Source organism: Solea senegalensis, unplaced genomic scaffold (assembly GCF_019176455.1).
Source record: "Solea senegalensis isolate Sse05_10M unplaced genomic scaffold, IFAPA_SoseM_1 scf7180000015328, whole genome shotgun sequence".
Taxonomy (NCBI): domain Eukaryota; kingdom Metazoa; phylum Chordata; class Actinopteri; order Pleuronectiformes; family Soleidae; genus Solea; species Solea senegalensis.
The window spans coordinates 1-26,841 of NW_025321294.1; the positions used below are offsets into that span (position 1 = coordinate 1).

At 41.1% G+C, this 26,841-nt stretch overlaps 2 protein-coding genes across 2 annotated transcripts; one reads left to right on the top strand and one right to left on the bottom strand.

Annotated features, from left to right (window-relative positions):
* Positions 1 to 906: 906 nt before the first annotated feature.
* Positions 907 to 2,814, top strand: LOC122762172 (kalirin-like; the record flags this gene model as incomplete). Its single annotated transcript, XM_044017372.1, has 9 exons — positions 907 to 994; positions 1,041 to 1,144; positions 1,244 to 1,375; positions 1,463 to 1,582; positions 1,820 to 1,890; positions 2,014 to 2,080; positions 2,204 to 2,307; positions 2,405 to 2,474; positions 2,617 to 2,814. Coding segments are annotated over 9 exons (927 nt in total), but the record flags the coding sequence as incomplete, so codon positions are not given.
* Positions 2,815 to 4,699: 1,885 nt separating this feature from the next.
* On the bottom strand, positions 4,700 to 25,194 carry LOC122762171 (collagen alpha-1(XV) chain-like; the record flags this gene model as incomplete). Its single annotated transcript, XM_044017371.1, has 7 exons — positions 24,783 to 25,194; positions 23,741 to 23,888; positions 12,128 to 12,289; positions 10,335 to 10,545; positions 10,034 to 10,196; positions 9,438 to 9,560; positions 4,700 to 5,641 (listed from the first exon to the last, which is right to left on the bottom strand). Coding segments are annotated over exons 2-7 (1,719 nt in total), but the record flags the coding sequence as incomplete, so codon positions are not given.
* Between the last annotated feature and the right edge of the window lie 1,647 nt (positions 25,195 to 26,841).

The window sequence follows — 26,841 nt, forward strand, 5'->3', positions numbered from 1 at the left end:
AAATAAAGAAATAGCTGAGATTAGCTTTAACAAGTTAGCCAAAAGACAGCTAGCTAAGGTTAGCTTTAACAAGTTAGCCAAAAGACAGTCAGCTGAGGTTAGCTTTAAAAGAGAAGGTAGCTTAAAGCTAGCCTTAGCACAGTTAAAGGTTAGCATAAAAACACAAAAGCACAAAACCTGTGAGAAATTTAAATATTTTTCTATTGTAAAATAGACATAAACTAAAGTACTTTTAACTCATCAGCTGATTGTTCACTTTTTTATTTATTACTTATTTATTATTTACAACGTTCGTTAAAAACTGTAAAATGTTGTAATGTTTACGTTAAATCTTTCATGTTTACATGAAATCTTTCACCTTTACGTTCAATCTGTCACGTTTACGTTCAATATTTCACGTTTACGTTAACTCTTTCATGTTTACATTGAATCTTTCACACATTTATGTTAAATCTTTCACGCTTACGTTAAATCTTTCACGCTTACGTTAAATCTTTCATGTTTACGTTAAATCTTTCATGTTTACGTTAAATCTTTCACACGTTTACGTTAAATCTTTCACACGTTTATGTTGTTAAAATCTTTCACGTATTTTTACGTTAAATCTTTTATGTTTACATTAAATCTTTCACACATTTATGTCAAATCTTTCATGTTTACGTTAAATCTTTCACACATTTACGTCAAATCTTTCATGTTTACATTAAATCTTTCAAACGTTTACGTTAAATCTTTCACACGTTTACGTTAAATCTTTTACGTTTACATTAAATCTTTCACACATTTACGTCAAATCTTTCATGTTTACGTTAAATCTTTCACACATTTACGTCAAATCTTTAATGTTTACATTAAATCTTTCACATGTTTACGTTAAATCTTTCACACGTATACGTTAAATCGCAGATAGTGCAGGAGTGTTCGGCTCTGACGCTCCAGGACTCCACGCTCAGACCGGCGGTGAGTTCACTGGACTTTCCCACCTTCCTGACAGGTCAGTGAAAGCATCACGCGTCACTCACCCTCCTCTGTTTCCTCAGGTGTGTCCTCCCCCACCGTATGTGGGGTGGGCGGGGCTCCAGGGGGCGTTGTGGGCTCTCCGGGACCCAAACGCAGCGGCTCAGGGACAGGAAACACTCTGAAGGTCAGTCCTGAAAACACGTGATAATGATGATGTCATCATCTTCATCATGTGATGGCGATGACATCATCATTGCCATCACATGATGACGTAATTTTTCAGCGTTGGTTGACGAGTCCTGTTCGGAGGCTGAGTCAAGGTAAAGCTGATGGACAGAAGAAACTGCCAATCAGAGCCAGGAGGCGGGACAACAGGCCAGAGCTAACCACACCCCTCACTGTTAATGCCCAGGCGGTACGTTAGCATCAACACACACACACACACACACACACACAGATGACATGTGTTTCCCTTAAAACAACCGTGTGTGTGTGTCTGCAGAAAGTGAGGAAGGAGGAGGCAGGGCAAAGTGGAGGGGAGGAGGAGCCAGAAGAAGAAAGCCACACCCCACTGCCTCCACCCATGCAGATCATCAAAGACCCAAACAATCCAGAGGTACAGGTAGGGGGAGGGGCTTCAACATAAAGATACACTTTGTCATGTGTGACTTCGCACAAACTTTTTTTTTGCTCAATTTGCATATAATCAGCAAATAAAAGTCAATAAATAAAGGTTTAGTTTGTGTATTTTTCTGACAATTTATATAAAAACATTCATAATCATCGACGCTGATCATTCGCAATGATTTTTTTTATGTGTGTATTAATATGTGTGTGTTTGTGTGTTTTGTTTCCTCAGGCTTTGGATTCAGATCAAGGATCAAATGAATCTGACACTGAGCAGAGAAACAAAGCTCTGAGAGGACGCATGTGAGACGCACACACACTTCTACAGTTTATAATATATATAAATATATATATACACACAGTTATATTTAATTATATATATATAAACAAATGTAACTGTGTGTCTGTGTGTGTGTGTGTGTGCAGGTTTGTGGTGAATGAAATGGTCCAATCAGAGAAGGACTACGTTAAAGACCTGGCTGTGATCGTAGAGGTGAGACCCTGAAGCTCCGCCCACCTGACGCCAAGACAACAGTTCTGTGGCTGCAATACAACCTGCAGCCTATAGGGGCAATAAGAGGACGCGTGTGTGTGTGTGTGTGTGTGTGTGTGTCAGGGCTTCATGTCCAGGTTGGAGGTCAGAGGAATTCCTGAAGACATGAGAGGAAAAGACAAAATCGTGTTTGGAAACATTCAGCAGATTTATGACTGGCACCGAGAGTAAGATTAACACACGCACGCACGCACGCACGCACACACACGCACACACACAGTGTGACCTCTGACCTCTGAGTGTGTGTGTGTGTCCTTGGTCCAGTTTCTTCCTGGTGGAGTTGGAGCGCTGCGTTCAGAATCACGATCTGCTCACCGACCTCTTCATCAGACACGTGAGTGTGTGACATCACAGCTGCTGCGTCTCCATGACAACCTGACACACCGCAACATAAACAAAGCTGTCATGTCGTCACCGTGATGTCATCGAGTGATGTACTTCCTCTGTGTGTGTGTGTGTGTGTGTGTGTGTGTTAGGAGCGGCGGCTGCACATGTACGTGATTTACTGTCAGAACAAACCCAAGTCAGAGTTCATCGTCATCGAGTACGAGACTTTCTTTGAGGTAAAACACTCATCAATCAATCAATCAATCAAACCATCCATCGATCCACATTTAACCTTTAACTGTCTTTTAGCTAGCCTTTAACTGTCTTTTAGCTAACATTTAACCTTTAACTATCTTTTAGCTAACATTTAACCTTTAACTGTCTTTTAGCTAGCCTTTAACCTTTAACTATCTGGTAGCTAGCCTTTAACTATCTTTTAATTGGCAGCTGTCTTTTTAGCTGGCCTTTAACTATCTTTTTAGCTAGCCTTTGCAACCTTTAACTATCTGAGAGTAGCTAACCTTCAGCAGTCTGTTAGCTAACCTTTAACTATCACGTAGCTAGCCTTTAACTATCTTTTAGCTAACCTTTAACCTTTAACTATCTGGTAGTAACAGCACAACTGTCTGTTAGCTAACCTTTAACCGTCTGTTAGCTAACCTTTAACTATCTGTTAGTTAACAGCTAGCTATTTCTTAGCTATGGCAGTGGGACCGTCTCCTCATAGTAATAATCAGTCTCTGTAGCGGTGTGGCCAGCCTCGGTATATTCAGTGTCTACATCCTGATTGGTCAAGTTGACAGGAAGTGGGGAGCAGGGAGGAAGTAAGCAGATTTGATTGGAAGAGCGTGGTTAGTTCAAAGTCTGCTTGTGGACAATGACGAGTTAAAAGAAGAAAATGGAACACATTGTAAAACTGTGGTTGCCAGACGCAGAAAGACATTGACTGGCAACTCACATTTTTAAAGTTGCAAAGATCCATTTTAGAAAAGAAATTTCAGTTACAGAATCTCTGAGACTATAAATCTCACTACCTTATGCAAGATTTAGGGAGTCGTTAAGATTACATACACATCACTGAGATTTCTTTTCTGTGTTGTTGAATCATTTTTTAAAAAGGCCAAGAATAATGGAAGGGTGAAGTTGGCTTTTATATAAGTCTCTATCCATCCCTTTAGGTATGATGTGAAGGTAAAACCATCACATCATGACATGATGTTTTGGGATGTCTAGTTTCACCCAAGACCAGAAAACAGACAAACAACCCGATTCAACAGCCTCACAGAACCTAATTCTGTTCATTCATTTAAAGGATCAGTATATACTGTTCCCAGAACCCATTAATGACCATGGACCCCATAAAATCACTGTCCCAGGCTGCACAATAAATGAAACTGAAGTTAATTATTAGTTTCTGTGAGGCTGATTTCTTTTCATATTTGAAGCATAAATACAACAGGGTGACAGGTGTCAGAGAGAAAACACAGGTACTTAAAAAAAAAGGAAAACAAAGAGAGAGACAATGACAGAGTGACAGGGGAGTGCTGTTGTTTCGCACATGTGTACAATGTGATAGTATTTGCATTTCTGTGCCATAGCAGTCCATGCTCATTCCTTTGACTGGTTCTTGCCCCAAAAAGAAAGATGGAGCACAATGGGAGTATGGAATTCTGGTTTGGAGATCCAGTTTCATCAGCTTGAAGTAGGAATGTGAAGTGAAATAAAGAACAGCAAAACTGTACAATTAGCCATGCTGCTGTATCATATCATATGGAGCAGTTGGAGTGATCATGAAGATCATATGATATATGAACAGAGGAGAAGTTGTCCAGCTTGGTATGAATCAGCCTCCATTCTGAAGACCAGATTGTCCACCATTGAGGAACTGCATCAAAAATGTGCACCACCAGCCACAGTTTGAAAGACCAAACTATAGTTTTCATCAAAAGATCCCCCTTCAAATTATTAATGAAATGAAATTAAAAACAATGACTTCTACACAAACATTGTTGCAGACCTTCGATGGTGGAAAGAGCTGGAAACCAGATGGAACTGATGGGACATACTGATCCGGACATTCTGACTCAAATATGAGCCCTCCTGATGTACCTGTTGATAACCGTTGGTCATTTTCTTCGCTGGGACGACGGTTCCACTCAGCACCGACTTGCCAAATGGTGGGAAGGGTTTGTGCTGGGATTTGACATTAATGTCCAACATCACCTTGGATTTCGTGGCTCTGGGTGGAGTGGGTCGGACAGGGGCAGGACTCGTGGCTGCCTTCTTAGTGATGGTAAACTTTTCGACCACATTCTTCACAGCTTTGCTTGTTGTGGATTTGACCAGAGGGACTTTTGTGACCACTGTTTTAACCTTCGCTGCTTGAGCTTTGGTAGCCACAGCCTTTGCCGCTTTTGTGGGTTCAGGTTTTGATGCCTTTGTGGGTTTAGGTGCTTTGGTAGCCCCTGCTTTGGCAGTTGCTTTGGTTGCACTGACCACAGTCTTTTCTATCTTTTCTACTTTGAAAACGGTCTCAGTCTTTGATTTAGGAGTGGTTTCAGTTTTTGCCTGATTTGCAGCACCATTACTAATGCCTTTCTTCTCTACCACAGAGATAACCTTTCCGTTGCCTTTGTCAGCTTTGCCGTTAACTTTAATCTCCCCATTAGCTTTCTTCTCAGCTGTGGCTTTTCCATTTCCATTTCCTTTAGTCTTAGACACAGCAGTTGCTTTTCCATTTCCATTGGCTTTCTTTTCTGCTGAGGATTTTCCAATACTAATAAGCTTCTTCTCAATGACAACCTTGGCATTGCCATTAACCTTGACCTGAGCTGTAGGTTTAGCTTCAGCTTTGCCATTGCCATTAGCTTTTCCATTGACATTAGCTTTAGTGGAAACGTTTGCTTTCTTCTCAGCAGCTGCTTTACCATTACCATTCTTAGCTGGGGCCTTGGATTTAGCTGCTGCAGTTGGTTTGATCTTCGACAAGAGGATCTCTACCGCAGTGGGCTTTGTTTTAGATAACTTAGCTGTGGTGGACTTTGAGGCTTTGGTAGGCATTGGCGGCTTGACCACAAGTTTGTACGATCCAGTCTTGGCCGGCCTAGGTGGAGTGGGTTTAGGTTTAACAGGTGTGGCTTTAGTGGGGGCCGCTTTTCCATTGAGTGGCTTCTTCTAATATCCATGATTATTGATCGGTTGACATGTTGTTTAGTATGTTAAAGTGCATATTGACAAAGACAGAGAGAGAGAGAGAGAGAGAGAGAGTGGAGGGAAACATAGATATACACAGAGGGGTTGGGAGGGGGATGAGAAGCACAAACAAGGGATGGACAGAAGGAGAGAGAAAGACAAGAGTGGATGTTTTGAGAAACAATGACATAAAGATGGCCAAGGCTTGGATGATTATCTGAGACTGTACAGGCATTACTGGATACAGCAAATGATTAATGTAGCTTTTACAAAAATACCACCAAAAATACTTGTGCAAGTATGATTCAAAACAAAATGTATACATATTTAAGATCACATAATTTGGAGTATTGCTGATCTCTCCAGTAATGCCATTCCCACTATTAAATGACAAAGCAGCATCTTTGTGCTAAGTAGAACTGGAGGCTGTGGTTTGGCAGAGGCACTGAGGGTGTGACTGGTCAGGTGAAGCTGGTGCTGAACTCACACACACACACACACACACACACACACACTATACAGATGAACAAACACACAGTTTATAATGTAGTGATCGCTCCAAGTTCAAGACATGAGGGTGTTTGCAGTTATTGAGCCATGCATAAGAGAGGCCAGGCTTGTTTGCAAATGCAAGTTAGTCACATAAAATCACAAAGGGAATAATAACTGTTCTTGATAATAGTTACAATGCATACTGCATACAGTGAAAATACATGCAAACAAAAAACAGCACCCTTATAACCTAGTTTGAAGGGAAACAGACAAGTAATATAGATACAAAACATATAAGATCTAAATGAAGAGGAACTCACTAAGGAGACAGACTGTGTACATAAATGTATGTCACATATGCCATACAAAGGTCAGATGCACAACCATGAATGCATTTACCAACACAAAAACATGTGCATTGATATTCGCATGTTGACAGGAAAACTGGTGACGCATGCGGAGATGTTCTCCAAGACATTTAGGAAAACATGCAAGTAACAAAACACGACACATGCCCTGGTCAGAAAGTATCACAAATGTATCTGTAATGTATCTGTGGTTTTATGAAACCAAAAGTTTGGCTATCTGTTATAAATGACCATGCAGTGAGTGTGAGTGTTTGGTGAATTATGTTGTTTGGTGTTCGTGTGACTAAAAGTGTAAATTAAAACAAGATTTAAAAAAAGAAAAAAGAAAAAAAAGAGAGGCTAATTTGCACTTTATTAAATGTTTCCCATGCTCACCTGTATTTGCATATTCTCTGTACTCAATCATCATTTTAATTATGATGTTGATATTAAAGCTGGAGTAGGGAGAATACTTTTGACGTTAGTGGTCAATAATTTCATAATAATCTGCTGTTGTAAGGTTAATCAGGTGAAGACTTATTGCTCCTGCACTCTGTTTTCAGTCATGACAGCAGACTTCAGGGTAATTCAGAGAGAGGACACCTCCTATTGGCTATTCCACTCAGTACCAGCACATACACATACTTTTGGTAGAAAATGTCCTATTTCTGATTTGACACATAAAGTAAGAATAAATATTGGGAAACTGAGTTGAGAGGAATGTGGGAAGAACAATAAATGTGCATGTTTGTGTGTCACCACAGCTGCACCTACACCCACCCTAGTGCCCCCACTTGGCCACATCTGAACACACATACACACAGTGGACAACATGTAAATGACAAAAATCACAAGGAGCACAGTTAATCCTGTGTGACGGAGGTGTACGGTGGACCAATGTGGATTAAAGAAATGGTGATTAAAATGAGGGAGATATGGAGTGATGAGGGATGAGAGAGGAATATGTGGCTTTCACACAAATATTGGAAAAAATATGCAATGTAAATTTAGTTGACAATCAAATTTTATGTCTAAAGTGTAAATTAAGTTATTGCTGTGATACCTCTCTCTCTCTTTCTCTCTCATTCTCCATTCCTCCAAAAAAACCCAGCTCGTGTTTTCCCTTTCTCTTGCTCCCTCTTTACCTGCAGATTGGGGGCCCCAGGTTGGGGAGAGGGGGACGCAGAGGGGGAGGGAACGCCAGTTGTTTCCTCATAATAATAGGGGTATTCATGGTCATCCTGCTCCTCATCAAAGTACTGAGAGAGGTGGAGGGATGGAGGAATTGAAAGATAGGAAGGATGGAAGGAGTCATGGTTTGGCAGAGAGAAGAAGAGGCAGAGGGGGAATATTGAAAGGGGAGGGGAGGAGCGTGACAGAGGCCACAGGGGGATGAATTCAGGTCAAGAAGAGAAGGGGTGAATGTAGGGCAAAGCAGCAAGAGGGTGACAAAATGCAAATGTTTTATTTGTTTTCCATTCATTAGAAGGAGTCTGTGCTGCTGGTTAAAATGTGTTGTTATTTAAATGTTTAAATGTCTACACACAGACAACCTTGATGAATGAGAAAAGTAAGCATAAAGTAAAAGGATAAAGCTAATGAATAAAACCACAGCGATTTATATTCATTCAGAAAAGAATCAGCTCAACAGCATCAACATGACAGGGTTTGGGACGCAAAGTGATGGCTCTCTGTGCAGCACCTTGACAATTTGTATGGACTGAAAACTCTGACATGATCATTGAAACAGAGATCATGTACTTTGAATGAATGAATGAATGAATGCTGATGAGAATCACTCGCTGCTGTAACTGTTAGTGTTGCAACTTCCAAATGCCACTACTGAGAGAAAACGGGAACGAGTGAGAGCTTGCAAAGCTTATAATACACATAATGTGCATAAACCAGTCTCAGTAAGCAAAGAGGCTCTGCCTTCAGCCATCTTCATGCCAATATCTATTTATATTTCTCAATTTAAAACCAGAAAACCAATCAGAATTTATGAGTTTTATGCAATGAACAAATTCTCTTTCTTCCATCCTTGGGAAGAATCGGGTAGGACACTGATGTTGGCTTGTATCATCCGCTTTCCCCTACCTTTCTGTGGTCCATTGCAGGAGAGCAGAAAAAAACAACTAATCCACTGCTGTTTACAATTCAGGCTTATGTGATGGTAATTGAAATAATGTTTGTCTGTAAAAGTGTAGTTATAGGAGGATATTACCCGAGGGACACACAGACTGAGGCGGAAAGTGGATGGATACAAACTGTTGCTGATGATGGGGATGTTCGAGGAAGACAGAGAGGGAGAGCAGCACTTTGATGACTACAGATGACGTTTGTTAGGAAACTGAACCTGTGGACCTTCCTGTGATTAATGTGGCCTTTCATTGCCATTTTTTTAAAATACATAGAAATCATCCACATGTAAGTTACACTATCCTTGCTTGAATGAACCTTTTGGCATAATAATCTGAAGCAAACATGGCAATATAAAGGACCTTTATCCTCAAAGACAACTGTGACTATCCACAAAATCATTAAAAATAATTTTAAATTCAAAAGGTATTGTGATCATTTAAAGGACAGAAATCTATTCTGTAATGTCCATTCTCCATATATTTTCTTGATATCATGACCATTTAAAAACAACACAATTATTAGTCGTACAAATGTTTGCCAAAAGTGCCACAGAAAAGGAAAATAAAGTCCACTGATTCAGTTTGTGTCTGCTTTACTGGAGCTGCACATGAGTCTACAGCGGAGTTAGCATATGCCGACAGTCTGTAAATGATGCTACCCAGTGGTTTTGTAAGTGCTGTGAGAATTCTGTGTGTTAAACTGCAACATTTTAGTGAAAACTGATAATAAAGTTGTATTGTAACATATTGTATTTTGTACGTCTGTGTATGAACTCGTGTTGTGTTGAGGTTACTCACGTATGTGTTGGGGTCCTGAGCCTGGGTCTTGGGCAGAGGGGAGTCACAGTCTGGGCTGTAGTGTTCACAGAAGTCATAAGCAGCCTGGGGGTTGGAGGCGATCAGCAGTTGCTGGATATCTCCCTGTGAAAGAAACAACATCAGGTTGTTCTGGTGCTGAATTATTCTGGTGCTGAGTGGGAAATCATACATAACAGGGCTGATATTTTGAAGTGGCAGACATCTACAGCAGAGGCAGGAGCACCACAACAGGGTGGGCAGAGCATGCAACTGGCTGAGAGGTGATTATTACTTTTAGCTGTTTTTTTTTACCCTGTCCTTGTAGCTTTCTGCTTCATAATGTCAATGTACAGAAATCATGTGAACTATGAAGCACACTTCTTCTTTAGGGAGTCAAATAAGAATGCAAATGCAAGAGGCAGAAAAGAGAGGAATATAAGGTTGAATCTTTTTGATGCAGATCTCTTCAGGTCCCTTTTGTCTGGAGCCATCAAAGTTGCTTGAGACGCCGCTGAGCAGAAGGTACGAACACTTCAACTCTTCAGTTTTCACGCCACAGTTTGTCATGTGATTGTTCTGTTCTTCAAATTCCTCACCTGGAAAACCTCCTCATCAAGCAGACGGGCTCCGAACACTGTTATGCCGTTGGTGTCGACTACAGCGTTGTTGCCTCGGGCGAGAGGGCGAGTCATCTTCTTCTTGCAGTCGAGCAGCAGTGTCACGTTTTTCTTGGAAACAGAGATGGCGATGCGATGCCACCTAGAGACAGGGAGGAGGAAGCGAAGGCGAATAAATGTATAAAGTGACCACAGACCTCATTTAAAAATGTCAAAACAACCTTGACCCCAAAATGTTTTATCTCAACCAGTCACAAACTGGTTGTCGCTGGTTACTGACTTGCCATCAGCCAGGTTGACGCCTTTGAACAGTGGGTAGTCCTCGGGAGCTGGTTTGCCGTTCTGATCCTCGTACAAGAAAACAGGTGAGCGTCCCAGTTCAATGCCCAGCTGCTGGATGCCCTGCTCACTGTAGATGGAGAGGAGGAAGGCCTGCAGACCTGCCTGGGCCTTAACCAGAGCCATGACGGAGAAATTCTCTGGGAAACGACCTGTGGTGTGGATGAGGAGCGAGAGAGACAATCTCTGTCAGTTTCAGATAAAGGAGGAGGGTGCTTGCTCCAGAACATTTATTTATCAGTGGAAGTAAAAGATCGATGGTGAAGGTGAAGACAGGACATGTTAACAAGTGGTGGCAGGTGAAGGAGAACAAGTGACAAGTAAAAAATGTCACTAGGTTTGAGTCACTGTGGTAAATCTGAATGAGGGATTACATCCACCATAGTCAAAAAATAAGCTGTGAATCAACATATCCTCTATGCCATGATGTAAAATCAGTGATTTTTGTCTGTGGACTTTGGTGTGGGGAGTGTGAGCTTTGCAAAGCAACATAAACTTCAGTTTCCATTCAGAAAAGACTGTCTCACCCTAAAACAAAGCAGTGAACATACTGTATTATGGTGTCTGTACAGTATATAAGACACCATATAGTGATGCAGGTGTAGATTTTACAAGGTTATTATTTTACTATTTTAACAGTCTTTTCCCTCACTGGTACAATTCAAACAAGTCACACTTCTGTAAAGTGTTTAAAGTGAGAGATCAGTGTCAGGATTAAGTGATTATAGGATATCAGACTATAGTGTCCTGGGAAGCTGGTATACAGACACATAATAACAGGTGGGCACAGCTATAGAGGGAAGACTAACCTCAGAAAATGAGCTAAAAATCAGCTTTGACTTTTGAGGATTTCTTCTCAACCACATAAGTGCTATGTTCTCATTCCTCACCTCACTCCAGGGTGTCACACACAGTATCCTAAACTTAATTTGTTATGGCTCTCCCACAGTTTAACTCTGCTGCTGCTGCTGCTGCTGCTGCGCAACACACATAATTATGCTTTATATCCACAAGCTATCGAGCATAGCACCCACAAGCTTCACTTAACTCCAGAGAGCTCCGTTTAAAATACACCCAAACATAAACAGAAACCTGTAGTCATAATTATATGTTTCTGCACTATGGAATTAATCATAATCATTAGATATTAAGTAAGTTGATTAAGGCTGTTGATGCAATGTATGAACGTGTCCATTCTAAAAAAAAGTTACATCATCGCTTATAATGCCAGTGAAAATTAGCACAGCATGTAGCAGATAGTACTGTTGCTATGGATACAACTGCACAGTGCTAAGAGAATCCCAAAACTAATACTAAGAGAATCCCAAAACCAGAAATTCTGGTTTCACACACAATTTCACCAAAATAAAAGTCTTGGCTATGACCTACGTTAATAATTTGTCGGGAAAAATGAAATTTGATCCTTGCAGGTTAATACTAAAGAGTTAAAAAATAATTGAATATGCTGTAGAATGAAGGATGTAAACATCCCACTGTTTGTTTTCCTTGTTTACTCATTTCAAATTATGAATCTAAAACATGATTGATGGCTCTAGGCCAAATGAACAAAACAAAACAAATTGGTCTCTTATCAGATCTGCAACAGTTATGAGTGCAATAACAAATCACTAGTTAGATTACACTTTATAATAACTTAAATAACTTAACTTAAATTAAAGAACAAATCCCTCCAAAAGCTAAATGAGCGGGATGTCAGGTCCAGTTGAAACGTACCTGAGAAGAGCTGCTTGGTGGGGGCAGAGATCTGGGCCTTCTTGGAGATGCGGTAAGCATGATCGGGGCTGCTGGAGCGGCGGGATGTGCAGAAGCCGGGGACTTTCTTCACGCCCTCAGGGAGAGACGGAACCTGAAGAGCCCGCAACACATCCACTGGGTCTGAAGAGACAGGAGGCAAGAGAGGAGATATTTATTCAAGTATGCACATTTATACGCATTTAAATGATGGAAACCTGAGGTACAATATCTCAGTGTGAGTCCTGCTTTAATGAACAGAGTATTTTGCTCTGTGACAGTTTATATTTGTCAGAAGAAATGTGAAGCAAATAAGTAATTCATTGAACTGCAACAACCGATCATCTATGATCCTGAATATCAGTCATATTCAGTCATACTCTTTGTTGCTGCAATGACCAAACTTTACAAAATATTTACCTTAAATGTTCTCAGCACTGAAGTGACATGAAGCAGGTATGGATGATGTCCACAATGGCTACACTGTACATTTAGGTATGGTTTAAGAAAGCAGCACTGTGCCAGAGCGAGCGGGCGTCGGGCCAAGCCACATATGAGCTGCAACAGTGCAGGTACAGTAAGTCTCAGTTTGAATTGGAGCCCAGACAGTGGACGCTTTTCTGCTCACATTTATCAAGCTGCTGAAACAAGTGGCCGTTGACATGATAGCGCTGAGGTGGGCGAATGTTTGAAGGCACGCGATCATTTCACAGTTTAACCTGACACACACACACAAAAGCAGGAATCCAAACACACCGTATTTACACAGTATCTACAGATATGGACACTGCAACACAGGTCTCTCACATCATGCGTCTCGTTTCACGCACTCAGGTCAACCGTTGTGTTCCTCCTCCAGCCTCAGTCTGCTCTGAGGTTTCTTTATTCTCTAATTACTGGAGATGGATTCCCTCCATGTAATTTATTACGGAGACTTTTGATTATCAGGAGAGATGCCCAATGATGGAACCTCTGGAGTGAGTGATGAGCTTAGTTGAAAGATTATATTGTAGATAGCTCAGATCCGAGGAGAACCAATAAGAAGTTATAGACGTGAAGAGCAGCGATACAACAGAGGAAGAGGACGAAAAAAAAGAGTTCATAGTTCATATAATTTGCAGTTAACATCAAATGACATGCAAGAAAATTAAAGTAAAGAGTAAGTGCATTATAGAAACCTGTACAGGCTCATATAAAAAAACACTCAAAAATCACAGACATTTTAAATGAAAAGAACAATTAGGGAGTAAAATATAGGAGTAAATTCTGTTTTTAAAACATTTGCTTCTAACATTTGGGTCAGGATTCATTTCACCACCAGAGCTTTTAAATAACATGAATCTAATTTGTACTGTCTGATTACAAGATTCCATTTTGGTAAATATGGTGGTTACAGAATGCAGCACACTGCAGTGGCAAAGGTCAAAGTTTAGGCTCAGTAAGTCTCTGTGCTGTTTTTAAAGTGACACACGTTGTGCTGAGTGAGATAATGGGTGGTTGCATGGTTCCACACAGCAACGAGGTTCTTGGTTTGAATCCCACTTTGACCGAGGGCCTCTCCGTGTGAAGTCTCACTGTCTGTGTGTGTCTGTGTGTGGGTTTACTCTGCATACTCCAGCTTCCTCCCACAGTCCAGAGACATGCAGATTGAGGTTAGGTTAATTAGAGACTCTCAACTGACTGAACGTGTGAATGTGAGTGTGTGAATGGTTGTGTGTCTCTGTTGTGTTGGTGCGGTGATGGACTGCTGACCAGTGCAGAGTGTATTCTGCCTCCTGCCTCTCATTGTTCACTGTCAATTCAGTAACATTTTTGTGAGTTTACTGCTATAACATCTTGTCATGTTATGCAAATGATTGTCTAATTCAAGCTGGATATGTTAAGTCAACCAGAGATGGTTCAAACATCTTGATGGGCCATCATCCTCGCCCAGTTTTCCAAAACTCACACATCCTCCCTCAGTCTTCCTGTGTTTGAGGTGCACCAGAGAGCTAAGTTTGCTGTTAACAGCCAATTAAATTCACTTAAATTCATTCCTGCTGTGGCACTTCTCATAATAAACTTGTGCATGACGGCAGTGATTCATAGCTCAGGTTACAAACTACAGCACTGATGAAAAGATTAAGACCCAGCCCTCCCTGGATGAGAACTACAAAGTGACACATTTGAAAGCTTCTCATTTAAACAGAAATGCTGTAATTCTGCCGAGCTCAGCATGTTTGAAAAGCACAGTAGAGCATGTAACTGCAGGGGAAATAACCAGAGTGGTGCAAGAGGGATATCTTTACCACTATTGATAAATATGTGACCAACTGTCTCATAAAAATGTTTCATCATAATGTAAACCAAGTGATCGGAGACAGAAGTGGACTTCTGCTGCTCTACACTCCGCTTCTGGCCTTGAGGACCTCTGGCCCAATAACAGAGCAGTTTCCTCCTATTGGCTGTTCTATTAGCATCGGCATAAAAATGTCCCCTCAGAGGAAATGTTGTTATTCTAATATTGGCAACAACTGCTTATGCTGCACCGTAAAATAAAAAAGGAAAAGGTGTCAGATTAAAACCCCCCCGCAATAAATCACTTCAATATGGGCGGAGCCTTTGTCACCTGTAGTATATGAAGGTGGGAGGGACTCTCCTTCAAATGAGACTGAACAATCAAACTTTTCTCAAGTGATCCTGCCTACTGCAGCTTTACATCTGATATTTATCACTGGATTGGATATTCGAAAAAGAATATTGATCCATCCTCCCTAAAAAATCTGTGGCTTATTATCAGACAAACTGATCCACAGTCAAACACTCATGTCCTTTCATAATTTAAATACACTACAATGCTCCTTTATAAAGTCATTTTTGGTGCGTTGACATATTCGGCCTCTAATGTGAAGCTTCCTTGTGTTTTTTTTTGGCAATTTTGTTTAGGTGACACCCAGAATGACCAAACGGGCCCACACATGGTAATATTTACCCAGACAGAGCAAATGGTGCGTTAATATGACACCATCACTGTGTCTCCACCACATCACTCTACAACAGAGAGAGAAAGAGGACGATGAAGATGAAAAGGAGGACGAGGGAAAGACAGAGGCGACATGTCCCGGAAGGAAATGGGGTTTAGATTGAGCAGCATTGTGATGCTACATGAAAACATATATACATATATACTTATGAACAGACTTTAAAATTATAAATAAAAATCAGCAACAGCATAGCTCAGCTGAGTCATGTTGTGGGCTGTTATATAGTTTATCTTTGTGGATGGTTGTTTCTCTCTGTGGCCGTGGGAAGGGCTGGCGACCAGGATGTGCAGCTGGCATTGGCACCAGCGCCCCCTGTGCCCCTCATGTGGAGAAAAAGTTCTAATAAGCCATCCCTTGTTTTGTCATGGAAGTTCAAGGATTTTTGTGAAACTTATTATGACTTGCAAGGTCTCGACAGACATTAAATTCTTCAAAAATACTTTCAGGTTTTTGTAAAGTGCAGGTAGAGGAGAGATGTGTGAGAGTGTGTGTGTGTTTTGGGTGGGGTGGGGGGGTCAGGCAGTGACAGTAGACAGCGTGGTTATGTGATGGCAGGATACTGGATCAGATTGCAGCCTGAGCACCCCCAGTACGTCCCAGCACAATGTGGCACTCTGTTCTCTGCTGCCCAAGCGACTCACATCTGCAGCCGAGGCCCTTCCTGCCTGGAGGACCACAATCACGACAAAAACACACCCACAAAAATAACACACACACAGCCCCTGGCAGGATAATGTACAGCCATACACCTCACGAGACGAGCAGTTAAAAATATGAAAGTAGACAAGGTGGGAAAACAGACTGTGGCGGGGCATCGCTTGGTCTCTCTGAACATAAGCACTCACAGATGGCGGCGGCCTTTTCAAGTAAACGCTGCTGTCATTAAGACAGGAAACAGGCTCTGTGGCACGTGGGGGATGTCACAGCCTCAAGATTACAGAAGCTCCTACAGTTAAAACCTCTGACACTGACACTGGCTGAAGAAAAGACAAACCTGACCTGTCTGTTCATCGACTGTCAGTTAATCTAAATTTATTACAACATAACATTGTTCCACTTGTGACTTCTTTCTTTGATTGCGTCCTTTCTGCCTGTGTATAGTGATCACTCTGTATCATCTGTGTTTTTTATGTGTAATATTTTGCAGGGAGAATGACATGAAAAGTCTTGGATGGTGGGAGTGGGACTGTTCAGTTGTGTATGTGCAGTTCATGATCAATGATGTTGCATATTATCAGCAATTGTCTATTTCTGTGAAATCTGATGGCAAGAACTTGATTTACTCAAACCCAAATCATTTCTCTTCAATTTAAAGTAACAGTGTGTACATGTTTTATGTTACAGCTGAGCATTGTAAAACTCAAAGATGTTTAGTTTGTCCATTGTAGGCGACTGGAAAAACATGGTGGTCCAAATTAAACAAATTAAACAGGCTCATTGTGAGGTAAGATATGAGAAACATTTCATACAATCAGGTGATTACGCTTGTAAGTATGTAAAAATGTAAGTACGATTATTTTACCTTCAATTTCTGCCAACTGAAAATAATTTCACAGAAATTTTACACACTGATCCTTTAACTTTTCAGTCCTTCATTTGATGTAACACATATAACCACAAACAACACACTGTGACGATAAACTGTGGTGAATAATGAACGACTGTACTATGGTGTGGGTGCATTTTTTCTTCTTTGTGAAAACTGAAACAATCCTGTCACTGTTTCACTTCTAAACCCACTCAGCTCCACGGAACCAACCGCAACTGACCAAACACGCAGACGACTGGCTCAGGACCACCTGATAGAAAACATGTGTGTGATTCTCATGTCACACTAAAACATGAGGTATCTGGATTGTTATGTCCCTCATCTGCCACTAGATGGAGCCACAACAGGTTTAAATACAGTAGCTTTGTTACCTGAGTCAAACACACACACAGGTCCTGACAAGGTCAGTGTTTATGAAAGAAAAGGTCCTAAAGAGGCAACAAATACAAGCACAAGCACACACATGTTATAATAGAAACACATCAGAACAAAACACTGAAGGAATTTAGCTATTATCATCATTTATTCTTAAATTCCACGTTTAATCTTTTATTCAATGATTAATTGTTTCCCAAACTAAATTGTTCTCTGATTAATGAAACTAATCATTTAAAAAGGAAACAGTGACTCCTTCATGAGATGTTGCATACTATAAAGTACGTATATCTATCCATCTTATAAAGTCTATCCCAGAATGCTTTGGGTCAGAGGCGGGGCAGTTGCAGTAGCTCAGGTCTAAATTAACCTTTATTTCTTCTCCTTGAATTCTTGACTTAGAGGCTCTGTGTAACAAGTGTGTATGTGTATGTCAATGTGTGTGTGTGTGTGTCTGATACAGCTGTGCCAAATACCAGACACACACTCCAGCTGACATGTTGACCCCTCACCTCTCACCTTTACACAACGACAACCTTGTTAGACACACAGAGCGAGAGGGACGTGCAATATTAACCTCAGATCAACACACACACACACAAGTGTACATCACTGTCTCCAGCCATTTTTCTTTCCAGAAGCACTTAATAATTCACAAAAAGCCAAATAAAAATCAAATTTCCAAAGTGACCAGAGAGCATGAACTAAACTTGTTCCTCGATCAGCAGCTGCGTCTTTATCCGCCCAGTCTGACCACAGTGGCCAGAAGAACCACTGCAGGTTATAATTTCAAACATGGAGCTCTGTAGTTACGACTTATTTATAATGCCTTGAGTACACAGACAGAAAATACATTCTGAGGCCCTCTGTTGTAAAAAAAAGGAGAGGTTGGTAGATGTTACATTATTTATACAACATAAAATTATGATGTAGTTTATCATGCACCATGTATAGAACAAACTAAAGAAACAGGAAGCACATGGATGAACCTGAACCTTGATGAAAGCCATAAGTCAGCGACACCAGATCGTTTGAAAAGCTACAGAAAAGGATTAGGATTTTCACATGTGAAAATCTTTTTGGGAACAAAATACCTAAGAGACCTAAAGACACATTTTGAAATGAAGTAAGTTATAATGCACTTTACATTTAAACTCCATGTAATTCATTGCCTGTACAACCTAACCCCCTGGATTATCAGCAGCAGTGATGACCAGGGACATGGATCCACATGAACGTCCACATGGATCCACATGAAAACAGCGGTTCATCCACAGTAACCAATTTTGTCAGATCCCACATTATCTTTTTTTTAAAAGACAATGTCAATGTGGGGGGGGGCAAAAGTCTGTTGAAACACCCCTATCAGTTGCGTCTTTAACATTTTTGGACATAGACAATGCTGAAATGAACGACTCCCATCTTTTGTTTAAGCTCTTCATCCCTTGTTCACCTGCTTCTGTCAGTGTTAATGAATTCAACAGTCCATGTAGTTTGGCGCCAGCATTTACTGTACACGGCCTCATGTGGTTTCTGAGCACTATTCCATTCTGCTGAGGAGGAGCTGCCAGCATGTGCCCAAATCCTCTCCACTGTCCCCTGCGCACCTATTTATTATGTGGTCTGTGCCAGTCTGCGTGAGCCGCACTGGCACTGCCAACGGTATCGTGCTGGCGTTTCGTGTGGTCTCACAGTCTCAGTTTGGATCTGAGGGTGGATACTGACACCACAGCGACCAGGAGACAGTCAGTGTTTCTCTGTAATGTGCTGCCACAGGGGACAGACAGACAGACAGCCAGACAGACAGACAGAGACAGTGAGCGAGTGCACAAATTACAAACCTGTCTGAGTCAAACTGATGCATCTGTGGTAAATGATAAGAGTTGACTGTGCAGCTCTGACTTAGCTCGCACAAAAATGACTGTGTAAATTACTTTACACCAGAGTTACTGTCGTTTCATTAGGTTTAGCAATATGAAAGATCCTCTGCTAACAATAGAAGTAGTTTAAAATACTTAAAGATGAGATTTTTACAAACTTGTTATTGACAAAGCAAATATCTAATCTAATGTGGCCTGAATCTTAGATAGATAAGTAGACTACCCAACATAGTCGATATGAAGATAATAATTTAATACATAATCTGTCTGTTTTAGAGTGAATTTAACTCTTTTAGTGTTAACACTGAGACAATGAGTTCAATTTAATACTATTCTATCGAGGATTTGGTTCTTATTAGGAGTTTAATTTAACTACATTTTTCCTCATAAGTTTCGTCTCCATACAGAAGAGGTTGACCAATATGGATCGTTCTATGACTGATACTGATTTTTAGAAATTGAAAAGTGCAGCTGATGGCTGATAATTAATGTCAAACAATACATTTGATGATAAATAAATATTAAGCTTTATTAACTTAGCAACGTTAATCAAGTTTATGTGAACAAAATGCATATTTTTTAAATAACTGGCCAGTGCTGATCATTAAAAATGGCAAATATTGGCCCAATGAATCAGTCCACATGAAGTAACAGATAAAACAGAAATTCTGCAAGTCAGAAAAAGAAATAATAAAATATCAGAGAGAGTTTTCTTTAAGCTTCATCTATTTACTGTCACATTTGCTAGATTATAAACCCTCCTGTGTAGATCAAAGAACAGCTTCTTACACTCATGCAACTGTAGCTATTCAAACAGACTGTACGTGTCTGGAAAAGAGATGTACATTAACTTCACATGTAAAGACACACAGCTGGTATCCACACCCTCCTTTACCAAACTTCCTCGAAGCAGCAAAATAACAGTGACTAGGAATAGAATCCTATACAGACAGCCTGTCATTATAAAGCTGGCACACTCTCCTGCCGTCCTTGTACATCTTCTGCTAAAACAGAACGACGCCGAAACCTTCCACACACACCGACCACAAAATCATCACCTACCTAACGGAGAGAAAGCAGAGGAGCAGCACTGTGCTCCCTGCAGGTCTGCGGTGCCAGAGCGGTTCTGCCTGAGAAAAGCTTTTACAAGTACACAGTTTGAGGAGATGCCAAGGTTTAGAAAAGGAGGCCTCAGAAGCGTTTGTCTCAACTTTTACTTCTCACCAACACCATCTGGGTATGAGATGAGATCCTGCATCTGTGGTTGAGGTCACTGAGGGTGTGATGGTGATGGTGTCACAGTTATCACTGCCAGAAAAAAGATACCTAAGCCTCTCGACACAGTCCTGCGCAGTGCTTTGCAGGCTTCAGACTGGCTTCTATGTAGTTACATCCCTGTTTACACTGGTCAACACTGGTGACAAGTTAGAGTGTGTTCACGAATGACTGCAGAGGATTCAACTTTTTATTCAGTTTCAGATTGGCGTTCTTTGTCTTTTTAAATGTTTTGGCTGCAAATTCCTGCTTCATTCCATGAATGTTTGAAGTGAATCTTACTTTTTAAGACTTGGGAAAAGTATTTTTTATTTCATTTTTAGCAAAGTAAAAGATAAAACAAAATAGTAACTGCATCAATACTGGAGTGCCAATTCTAAACAGGAAATCCTGAATTAATGTATTTCCAATTCACACTAATAATTTAGTAGGTAAATGTAAAGCTGTCACAGTGTTCATATATTCATATATATAGATTAACAAAAATCAGACATTAAAAACAACAAAACAGACTACAGAGAAATGAGGAAGTTACCTTCAGCCAAGGCATGCCTGACAATCTTTCCTCCCAGCACGCATTTCACCACCACAGTGCCAATCTAACATTACACATGGTTAAGTGCAGGGTTTAACTATGACTGAAGTTTGTTAATCCTGGCAAGAAAAGAGGACTTTGAGTACAGAATAAGAGTACAGCTCAGCTGTGGATTAAAAAAAAAACTCTCACTACAGATTGGAAGCAGCTGATGTGACTCAGTCTGAAATTAAATACAAGGTACAAGGTTATATACAACACAGTGTGGACTAAATGGGGTGGATGTGGATTTATTACTCATAGTTTATATATATCGTTTATTGTTTAGTTTTTTTAGTCTTCAACACGAGTTTCCATTATCTCAAATCAGTATTCTGATTATGACACTGATCAGCAGAGCATCATTGGCTCATGGGAAAATGAGTCAAAGGAAAATGGAGGGGACACGTTACAGCTTTCAGACGTGTGAATGACAGAAGCCTAAAATACCACACACTTCCATACAGTCAGAGGAATGAGCTGTCAAACATAGAAGGTTCATTCACCAGCAGTCAGAGGGAGAGAGAGAGGTTATGTTGTGACAGACTGCTCTTTCATGAAAGCTCTGCTTTTGAGTTGAGGTTGCAGAGGAACAACCGTCAAGAAAATATTACCCTCTGATTTTTCTCCTCCTTTGAACAAAACTGGCCTTTCATGCCTCTGTACTGCTACTGCTGCTCACTGCTGATGTTACTACTATTACTGCTGATGATCACTGCTGCTACTGCTACTACTGTTAGTGCTACTGCTATTCACTGCTGCTGCTACTGCTACTGATGCTCACTTCCCCCTGCTGTTGCTCTCATCTGTCACTGTCTCCCCTCCTTTTCGTGTTACCACTGAACAGAGAATAAAGGCGAAGGACTCTGACCAATCTGTTCTCTGACTCAGAGTGTCCCTCTCTCTCTCTCTCTCTGCCTGTGTGGGGAGCTGCATCATCCCAGTACTGCTGGACCACATTGCGCATGGGAAAGCGTCATGACGCGCACGCCATATAGGGACGCAGGGCGCAACGTGCACGAGAACGCAGAGCATGCTCCTCCAGGTGAGAGGAGGGTTTTACGTGCGTCACTCTTCACCAGGTCATGTGATTAAAAAACTAAATCTACAAGTAAATGAGCACCTGCGCGCGCACAGCAACTATAAGATGAGAACAGGCCGAGCTGCTACTCACACACACAGAGGCACATTGACATACACATAGATGTGTGTTACATTTCCACACCCTGAGCTGAAGTGGAGAAAAAAAAAACACATTTATATACACAAACACAAGTGTACAAAGCGCACATTAACACACACGCACACTGACCGCTTTCACTGCCACATCCCTGCGCTCTATAATAACCTATTCATAGAAAGCAAAAAATGTCTCAGGCTTCCGCCTCCAAAATACACACGGGACAAGACGGGGACGTGGAATCTACTCCGGGGCCAAAGGATACAACAGAGGGGGCAGGTTATGACACAAAAAACTGCAGTAAAGAGTAGAGATCCACTCACATATCTGTCCACACACATGAATAAATATATTCCTCTGCAAAAAAAAAAATACAATGTCAACAAAAATAGTTTTTCTTTGATTCTGTTTAAAATCGGCATCATTTGACTGAGAGAAACGTCACCAGAACAATAACAAAGGCCCCAACAATTTTAAAACAAACATAAAAAACCAATGCAATCCGTGACATTGACACTGAAAAATATACCGAATTCACACATCAACCTTTTAAAATGTCTTTATATTTTATTGAATTTAATGTTCAGAATTTTACTCGAATGTCCATTTGGTGCTAGTCTGTATCAAAAGTCTTCAGTCACATCTGAACTGATGTGGACTCAGGTGAATCAATGGATTCTCTGTATAAAAAAGATTAATCCATAGCACTAGCGGTGCGTCAGGGAACTGCAGTGCGCACATATCAGCACAGGTGAGTTTTTAAAATTCTTACAATAAACGCTGAGTAAAAGTGTGAGTCTACATTCAATAGTGAACAAACGTCCTCAGCTTTGTTCCCATTATTAAAACCACAGACATTGCATTTTGTCATAATACAAACTCAAAGTTTTTATTTTATTGTTACATCAAAGGCGGATGCAGAAATCCCTCCTCCCTCAGCAGCCAGAGGCAGTGACGGATGCACAGGCTGAACTGGTAAACACACAACCAACCTCATTCACTCCCTGTATCTACAGACCAACACACTTCTGCACATACAGAAGTAAAATCTGAATCTTTCAGCGCTAACCCCCTGTAGATGGAGGCCCAGCACAGACGTGCGTAATATGAATGTCACATTTAAACGGAACTCTGAATAATGATCACATACATCAGTCAACATTAGGTGAAGTGATTTAAAATGACCAAGGAGAAATAATCTGGATGCTTGAGCTGTTTGAGCTGAGCGTCTAATTTCAACATCTGGTGACAGCTGTCAGCTGACAGAGAGAGCCAGACACACTCAAGGAATGAATGCGTTCAACGAAGTGACAAAACGTCTTTAATGACACGTAATAACGTGTTTCTGTTTTCATATATAGCATAAAATGCTTCCTGTGGCCTCTGCTCTGTGAGCACACAAAATGCTTCCCGTGCCATCCGATAATGGTTGTGCCAACATAACCAACAAAAACCTTAATTCACTTCCCTGTATAACATGTCAGCAATGACCTGACATAAAAAGGCAATTTCCTAATATGCAAGTGGCGACGTAACACATGCTGCTCATATAAAGGGATAGACCTGCTGTTAAAACACATTTCCGTGGATGCGCAGTGTCCACAAATGGATGCGTTTATTACGCACACGTTCAATCCAAACTGAGTGCAAATCAAGAATTCTTTGGTGGTGATGACCTGCTGAGCACGATTGAACAAAATACACAACACACACACTATTGATAAGAGGAAACGTCTTACCTGCTCTAACCACGGTCGTTTGGCATACAGCGAGCGCCACCGCCACCAAGGCGATGGATGAGAAGTCCACGCGCCATTGTCTCCGTTTCTTCCGGAAGGGACAAGCTCCAATATCCATAGTTCTGCAGCAGTTCAGCGGCTGGTTGTGCTGTAAATGTAGGAGATGGTGGTAGTTTTATCCTCTTACAGAAAGTCAGCCGACGACAGGATCCCGACTGAACTTTCTCAGAGGTCACGGACAAAGCAGACGGCTCGTCTGTAGACGTCTTTACCTCTCTCCTTTCCTTAATGAGTCGGACTACGGTAATGCACAAAACCTGAACACCTAAAGGGGTTTGGGGTGAATAAATATCCTTTATTTTAACGTTGAAACCCTTTGTGCTAAAGCCCCATTGAGTCAGAATGGGTTCGAGAACCCAAAGTGGAGAGAGCCGCAGAGAGAGACCTGGAATCACGCTCTCTCTCTTCTCTCTCTTTCCCTCTCCCCTTCTTTACTTTCTCCCACGAAGAGTGAGAGCATGTGTGTATGTGTGTGCGTGTGATGAGAGAGAGAGAGAGGGAGAGAGAGAGAGGGAGAGTGAATGGCATAGGAGAGAGGGAGAGAGAGAGAGAGAGAGAGAGTGGATGGCAGTGGAGGGGGCGTGCGTAATTGCGCCTTTTGAGCACGCAGATCTACGTTGTGTGTAGGGGCGTCTTTAAGTTTTTAATGATAAGCTTGAACAAATATGTCAGCAGACACACACGCGCACACACACACACACACACACAACGAGGTCTTTCTTTTAAACTGTGAGTTAAAAAGTTCGGGTTTCTCACTCATCCACTGTTGTCAGGGAAACGTTTACGTCTCTGATTATTTCTCTTTGCATTTTCTATTCTTCTTACGCTCTCGCCTTGGTATCTGCGGTATTTAAGGCTCAAAGTAAAAACTATTGTTCAGGTACCGAGCAGTGCAGCAACAGCAGCAACAGCAGAGTGAGAGTTCAGTCAGCCAATCAAGAGCCTGTCCGCTCCAATCACCACACCCCCTTTCATCAAATACCTTGGACCGCTGCTGCGGTTCTGATTGGTCAGTCCCACGTGGTCTTGTTTTGCAGCATCAGCTCAGGTGCACATGGAGAGAGAGAGGGGGAGGGAGAGAGAGAGAGCGATTAGTATTTGTGAATTGTTGAGTTATAATCATTAAATTCTGAAAGGATAAAACAATGATATCACATACATCCTGATTTAAAGTGTTTTTTTGGAGAATTATCACTTACACGAACATTTTGACACCTGAATGGTTGCATTTTGGACATGAAATGTATGAGGAGACAGAGAGCAAGAACGGTGACTCAGCATCATGGATGGACTTTGATTCAGGTGACATGGGTGTCCGGAGGAGCAGCATCTTACAAGAAAATAAAAAAAAGGGGAGAATCCCAGGTTGACCGAGGGAGTTTCCTCTCCTCATACGTGGGTATAGGTTATCTCCAGGTTGTCTGACTTTTTTTTTAATTATCCCTGATTGAGCTTTTGTGTGTATATCAGGATCAAGGTCAGCTCTACAGAGGAGGTCATTTTGAAAGACCCTGTTTTTACAGATGCCCAAAGAGGACAAACTAAACATGTTTCGAGTTTTGATGCTAACTGAGGGCTACATCGGTTCTACTACACACTTGGAAGAGAAGAGTGAGGTGAGGGATATTCTGCTGCAACATGTAACTTCACCAATAAATGTTTGCGACGTTCAGGTTTTCACAATATTGTACTTTCTGTGGTTTTAAGTAATCAGCTGCTCTACAGGGCCCCAGGTAATTGCTCACTTTGCTTACCCTGCTGTGACGCCCCCGGTTAAGAATGGTGAGTAAAATGCAGTGACATTATAGATGACGACCTCTAACAACTGTCTCAAAAGGAGGATATTTGAGTCTATGACAGCTGGAATAACAACAACTACAACTATTTCAGAGGTTTGCAAAAGTCACATAGTCTTCTTTTATTAGTCCAACTAAAAAGACAGTGTTAGAGCAGCAAAGAGAGTAAAAAGGTCAAGGGTTTATAAAGAGTATTTTTGATATTTTGTCCTCTTTACTGTATATGTGAAGTGTGTGTGTGATGTTTTATCATTTAATGTAAAATACATGTATATCCATCGTACAAGGTTTAGTCTCAGTTCTGAAAGCACTGTCTATGCATATTAGGGAGTTATCAAACCAGCAGCGAGACATAACATTTGCAGCAGTAATTTCATAGAGATCACATTCCCTTCATGATTTCAAAGTTGCTTTCATATCCTCACCTGTCGTAAACATTAGCATCAGTCGTGTCCCCTGTGCCCCGACGTCTGGCTCGTAAAGGTTCCTGCTCTCCACACACACACACACACACACACACACACACACACACACACACACACACACACACACACACACACACACACACACACACACACACACACACACACACACCATGGTTAGTCACTTTCTTTGAATGCAGACTTCACATCCAGAAAGCAGTAATTAACCATAATCACCTGTTGATGTTCCCTCTATACTGCTCACGCTTTCTCACTACCTCTCATTTCTTCACTCCCCCTCCTCATGTAGGCCTCATTCTCTGAGGGAAAATCAGGGGGACGTGTTTGGATTCTGACATACTTTCCACAACAACCCCTCTTACTATCACTCTTTCAAAGGGCTGAGCAGCAATCGAGAAAATGTAAGAGTGCAAATTAAACACTGACAACAGCCAGGTGATTATTTCTGGGACTATGTTAAGTTGAAAGCATAGATATGATGTTTAAATACACCTTACAAATGACTGTAAGGCGTAACATATTTAGATGATACTTGATCCAAGTCTGAGCATTCAAACGGCAGAGTTCAGGTGATTTTAAATAGATTTGTATTAAAGGTAAAGAGTGAAGGATTTAGTGACCCCTATTGGTGAAGTTGCATGTTGTAGCTGAATATCTCTTTCCTTCCAAACGTATTCAGTTACAAATTAAAACTGAAAATGAGTTTGGTTTGTCCATTGAAAACATGGTGGTACAAAATGGAAATACTAAAGGCTCATTCTGCGTCAATGAAAACACAAACCCCCCACAAGAATAATTGTTT